Consider the following 6,648-nt stretch of genomic DNA (forward strand, 5'->3'; position numbering starts at 1 on the left):
TCTGGTCTGGTTTTATAGGGGTTTTGGGCCATTTGAAAAACAACAGGAAATTACATCATAGGACCCCTGCAGATCCACATTACTGTGTGTCAAGGTCAACAAGTCTCTTAAAATATCAGATTATTAGGACTTTTCATGTCAAGGCAAGGTTAGATCAGGTTATAAAATGTCAAGTGGTGTGACCCAAAAAAAGGTAACACTTTACTTAAAGCTGTTATGTATAATGCATTATTAATATTATTAAAAGGTATAATGCATTATAATTATTCATAATGTACATTGTAATACCTTATATCTTGTAAATAATTATAACCAAATTTAAAATGCATAGTGTAACAATGAATTTATATGTTCTAATGTATTAACTTTGGTTACAATTATTCATGAGATTGTACGATGCATTATAAGGTGCATTACAAGGCATAATTAATGCATTAAAACTACTTTTATAATGCATTATAAATAAAGACTTTAAAAGTGTTACCAAACAAAAAAAGAAAATTCACAGAACAACTAATTGTAACTGCGCCTTTATTTGTCATTGACACTTAAACCAGCAAACCTTCACAAGTTGGTCTGAGATGGGGGTTTTTTTTCTGCAAGGCAAAGGAAACAGAGAAATGACTAACGATGAATTTGAATTTTATTAGAACAAGTGAAGTTGTCAGTGCAGATATTGAGCAGCAGAAAATCCCATTTAGAAGACGCACTGAAATCTAGCCTGCCATGGCTGTTTCCTCCTGCTGGGTTTTCTTCTGTTAATAGGTTTGGAGACGGCTGTCTCAAAGGAGAGAGAGAGTGTGTGTGTGTGTGTGTGTGCGTGTGTGAGCTGGCTGATTGCTTGAATCTTTGATGTAGAAGTAATAGGCTTTCAGATCTTTTTCCTCAATAAGAGAATGTTTAGTAAAGCGGTGCAGAGGGACGGGAAATAAAGAGTGTGTGCGGCTTATGCTCATGAAACCCACCAGTAAAGAGTGCTCAATATCCACAGGCGAGTAGGGCGGTGGTCCCTCCATGTTCCACGGCGCCTCCTGTAGTATGTCCGGAGTAGGGATGTGAGTCTGGCGGGACACAATGAAGTGGACGCGGTCCTCACTCGCCTGCAGAACATATAGCAGATAGCATTAGTGTTCTGCTTTATGTGATTTTTAGGGTTTAAAAGCCTGTTCACACCAAAGACCTGTAACGATAACTATAAAGTTTTAATAATTGTTCCAAGTCTATGAAAATAGGGAAATCCACACCACAACTATAACGATAATGGCATAGTAGAACGATATTGTTGTAATCAATTTTAGGACGATTTTCCAGCTGATGATTGATCAAAAACAATGACAGCCAATCAGAATCCATCCTGCTTTAAAGAGCTTGAGCATTTAAAGTGGCAGATGACAAAACTGCAACATGCTTATAATAAACAGAACATTATCTTCCATAGGTGTGAATATTAATATACAGTAGTCAACATTTAAAGTGGATCATAAAATTTCATCAAAGTTGCCCTTAGACAAGAACACATTTTGGTTTTAGGTTTTAGGACAACTTTGATGAAAGGTTTTGATCCACTTCAAATGTTGAATAGTGTAGTTATCATAGTTATCTTTACTGTTATATTTCTTGGTGTGAACAGGCCTTAAGAGAGGTTAATGCATGAGGTTTTATGAATGATGATGAAAAAGTTTGCTAACTAGAAGTGTAAAGATAACTATCTTGACAGGGACATTTTCTTCTAGAGAGCATTTGATTGGACAAAAATCTGTATAGCACAAGATGAGTCATCAATATTTATATAAATAATAAAAAATAAGTTAAAACTCAAATCTGAATGGGAATGAAATCTTTTTAAAGACCGCTAAGAAATTATGAGATTAATCATGATTATTTGATTCTATTCACAGCCATGATTTTATGTTTTTTTTTCAAGTTTATGCATTAAAAATTACTATGAATGTGCACAGAAAAAATGCAATATTTTTTTATTTTTTCACTGTATAAATGTATCTTATAATAAAAATATATAGCTGCCTTTATATTGTAGGAGTGGGCTAAAAGCCAACTGTAAGGTCCGCGCACCTGGCCCAAGGAAGGTATACTCCAATTTTGATTTCATGGGACCTTATGGTGGGTGAAAGTTGGCTTAACATTATCTGTCTACTGCAAAAACCTTTCGAACTCCACAGGAGAGCAAACAGAGGACAACAACTTCCCTGAGGAGCGAGCAGTTCAAAAACTGAATTAAAAATTTTAAATAGTTCGTTCATACCCTAGAGAGAGTGTGTGTAATGTCTCATTACTCTCCGGACGTCTAGCAAGCACAATTACCAGATGTTGTGCTGACTGCCAATGCCCTACAGCTCCAGCTCAGTGTGAATGTGTGATTATATCTCAGAGGTGTGTACTTATTAAAGAAAAACTAATATATATGGAGATTTGGGATCCATTCTGCAGTCTGTGTGTATGTGTGAGCTGAAGGAGGGCACAGGCTCTAGTTTTTCCCTCTCTGATTTATTTTTCATCCATTCCTATCGTTCCATCTGAGTGCATCGCCGGCCGCTTTCTTCTTAATTAACCCTTTATTTTGACAACCCCGTAGCTTGTATTGCTCTCAAGTGCACACTCGCATTGAGAGCCTATGGAGTTCTTGGGAGTTCAGTGCTCTGTCGCTGCCTCTTAAATGAGTGGGCTTAGCTTGTTATCGGCCTAATTGGACTAATTTAATCAGTTTCCTGCCAGCAGTTAATCTGTGTCAGAAACTCCTGCTGTGAGCGGCCATCTTGTCTCCTTCGAGACCAATCTGAACCAGACAGGAAGCAACAAGCTGAATAACAACATTCGGAAAGACCCACCACACTAAAATACATATCGAATCACACACTCACTACTCTCTTACACACTCTTATATCGTTATGACACACTTCTCACCGCCGAGATGAAACCACAATCAAATAAACTGCTACAGACCTTATGTAAGCTCTTCATCTTTTGCAATACTGCTCAAGGAAAAACCTCCTGGGTTAAAGTGTAATTATTGCCATTTAATGAACGATTCACTGAATAAGACGCCACAAGTTAGGATTAGATGGCTTTGTAAACATTCATTTTTTGAAATGCTGAAAAGGCTTAGCAATAAAAGTGCTTAAATTATTTAGCATTACTTCTAATAATATTAGGCTTTATAAATGTCAAACCATTAGTGAAGCACTGCATCAAAAATACATTTCCCGGCTGTTTTTGTCACATTTTATTATTATTCAAACGTTTTTACTGGTTTTTTTTACTGATTATTATACAACAATCACAACCGGGGGGGGGGGGGGGGGTTGCCATTTAATGAACGATTCACTGAATAAGACGCCACAAGTTAGGATTAGATGGCTTTGTAAACATTCATTTTTTGAAATGCTGAAAAGGCTAAGGCAATGATTTCTACCTGATTAGCTGATAGGTGAATGGAAGTCAAGGGATTAGGGTCCATATCTTTATTACATATAGATGAAAATGTTCTAAAGATGTCTATCCAAAAACTTTTTAATCTGGGGCATCCCCAGAACATATGACTCGGGTCTGCTAGTTCCAAACCACATCTGGGGCAAGATGAGTCTAAGATTTTTTTTTTAATTGGTGGTTTTGTTTTGTTTTGTGAACAAGCATCCTGTGAATTTAAAAACATTTATTGTAGAGGTCATGTGTGAACAAAAGCTGTTGATGAAATCAGCTTTGGCAGTTTAGTTGTAGCATTGCTGGAAAAACTTCATATGTGACCCTGGACCACAAAACCAGTCTTAAGTGTCAAATTTTCAAAATAAGCTGAATAAATAAGCTTTCCATTGATGTATTGTTTGTTAGGATAGGACAATATTTGGTCGAGATACAACTATTTGAAATCTGGAATCTGAGGGTGCAAAAAAATCTAAATATTGAGAAAATCGCCTTTAAAGTTAACCAAATGAAGTTCTTGGCAATGCATATTACTAATCAAAAATGAAGTTTTGATATATTTACGGTAGGAAATTTACAAAATATCTTCATGGAACATGATCTTTACTTAATATCCTGATTTTTGGCATAAAAGAAAAATCAATAATTTTGATCCATACAATGTTTTTTTTTTGGCTATTGCTACAAATATACCCCAGCGACTTAAGACTGGTTTTGTGGTCCAGGGTCACATATTGATGCTGTGAGTGAACACAGCCATAAAAGTAATGGTTTCATTACTTGTGTTGTGGAAAAATATGTCTGTGAGATTGTACAGACAAAAGAAGCTAAAGAATAAAGCACCTCTCACAATCTGAGAGGATGAAGAAAGACCAAAACTAATTCTCTCACTATCTCACATCTCTTTAAAACACATTTAAAGGGGGTTTAACTGCATTTTGGTGATGCAATTTCATTGCAATTCAAGGTTTACTGCATGAACATGGTTATTGTCAGTCAGACTGTATTTTGCATCAAAGCAAACAAAATCCATGTTGTCAGATGGGCTATATTTTGCTTGAAAAGACTGCATTTTATTTCCATTCAGGTATGCACACTTTTAGGGATTGACTTTGAATTACATTTATTTTGAATAGTTCTGATGCATATTTACGCTTTTGATTTGTGCCATTATCACCGTTTCGTCTGTTGGTATGCACAGGCCTTAAAGGGATAGCTCACCCCAAAATTAAAATTCTAAAATTATTCACTCTCATGTCGTTCCAAACCCGTAAGACCTTCATTTATCTTTGGAACACAAATTTATTATTTATTACACTAATTATTAAGGTTGAACCACTGATGTCACCTGGACTATTTTAACAATGTCCTTAGTACCTTTCTGGGCCTTGAACGTGTCAGTTGCATTGTTGTCTATGCAGGGTCAGAAAGCTCTTGGATTTCATCAAAAATATCTTAATTTGTGTTCCGAAGATGAACGAAGGTCTTACAGGTTTGGAATGACATGAGGGTTATTTTGGGGTAAACTATCCCTTTAATACTCACCACATAACCTCTCCCATAATGCTGCTCACCTGAATAAGCAGTGCTGCATGCTCAGGGGTGCCGTATCTCAGGTCATGGCCATTGATGGCCAGCACGCGGTCGTCTACCCTTAGCCTCCCATCGCGGGCGGCCAGACCCCCCTCCAGCAGGTGGAAGATAAAGACGCCATGTTCGTCAGGTCTGCGCACCAGCTTGATGCCCAGCTGTTCATCTGGAGCCCTCTTAACGAGGACCACATGCAGGCTGTCGTCCCGGATGGTGGGGGTGTGGGTGGGGAAGGCCTCGGTGGGAGAGTGATGATGGGAATGGTAACGGTGGCGCTGCTCTCGCAGAACGGTCAACCGCAGCAGTGTGCAGGGCTGCTTCAGAGCCGCCACAGCATAACAGTGAGGCACGTTACTGATGTCTATACCATTGACCTGATGGGAGGACAGCATGAGATTAGAGAGAGAAATCCAGAGAAATGTTTTTATGTTTGTAAGATTTTTGTATTGCATTTTTGAAGCTCACACAGTAGAGGATGGTGCAAGCAATGAAAATGTCATGGGTTCAATTCGGAGGGAACTGTCGTCTGCTACTTTAAATGCTTGAGCTCTTTAAAGGATGGATTCGGATTGGCTGTCAATGTTTTTATCGTTTATCAGTTGGAAAAAAATCATTCTGAAAGTGATTCCAACAATATAGTTCCTCTGTGCCATTATAATTATAGTTGTGGTGTAAATTCTGCTATTCATTTAAATGTAGAATGATTTTTAAAACTATATTATTATCATTAGTTGTCCTTGGTATAATCAGGTATTAAGTCAGTTTGGATGAAAATGTCTGCCAGAGGCATAAATGTAAATATAAATGTAGAGAGAGGATGAGAAATTATAGCAGTGAGGGAAGGTGAAAGTGATTCGAAAATGTTGCAAGCTGGATTCAAACTAATGTTGCCACTATGAGCACCATAGCTCAGTGTTTTTGCATGCATTAGGTTTTGGCTCAGAAAACAATATACTGTATACACTTTCTGTCTTTCTGCAATTCTGAGTTTTGGAAAAAGACAAATTTGCTGCAAATGTGTTCATTTAAATATTTTCATATTTGATTAATTAGACCTCTCAGCTTTCTCATTGGGGATGCATATTTTGATTGATCTGACTGCTGATTAGTGCTAATACTCATTTCCTTTATTTTTACATTTGGATTACTTTTACCATTGTCTAACGCTCAAAATTAACAATACCTTTAAATTAAGTATTTAGCAAATCTGAAAAAAAAAAAAATTATATATATACTGTATATACAGTGGTGTGAAAAAGTGTTGGCCCCCTTCCTGATTTCTTATTTTTTTTGCATGTTTGTCACACTTTAATGTTTCAGATCATCTAACAAATTTAAATATTACACAAAGATAATGCAAGTAAATACAAAATGCAGTTTTTAAATGATGATTTCATTTATTAAGGGAAAAAAGCTGAACCGACGTGGCCCTACGTGAAAAATGAATTGCCCCCTCCTGTTAAATCATGAAAGAACTGCAATTAACCACATTATTTTAGAAAGCCGAGTTAAATTTCACTTGCCACACCCAGGCCTGATTACTGCCAGACCTGTTGAATCAAGAAATCACTTAAATAGAACCTGTCTGACAAAGTGAAGCATGCTTAAAGAGCAACACAT

At 36.9% G+C, this 6,648-nt stretch overlaps 1 protein-coding gene across 1 annotated transcript in view; it reads right to left on the minus strand.

Annotated features, from left to right (window-relative positions):
* The window catches only part of LOC107601894 (E3 ubiquitin-protein ligase LNX-like), a 44,428-nt gene that overhangs the window by 6,138 nt on the left and 31,642 nt on the right, over positions 1-6,648 (minus strand). The window contains exons 6-7 of the mRNA XM_016294245.1: positions 5,013-5,402; positions 817-1,100 (exon numbers count right to left, since the gene is read on the minus strand). Of these exons, the coding sequence (XP_016149731.1) occupies positions 817-1,100; positions 5,013-5,402 (674 nt within the window). The remainder of the gene's footprint in view (positions 1-816; positions 1,101-5,012; positions 5,403-6,648) is intronic.

Source organism: Sinocyclocheilus grahami, unplaced genomic scaffold, assembly GCF_001515645.1.
Source record: "Sinocyclocheilus grahami isolate Dianchi unplaced genomic scaffold, SAMN03320097.WGS_v1.1 scaffold314.1, whole genome shotgun sequence".
In the NCBI taxonomy this organism is placed as follows: Eukaryota; Metazoa; Chordata; class Actinopteri; order Cypriniformes; family Cyprinidae; genus Sinocyclocheilus; species Sinocyclocheilus grahami.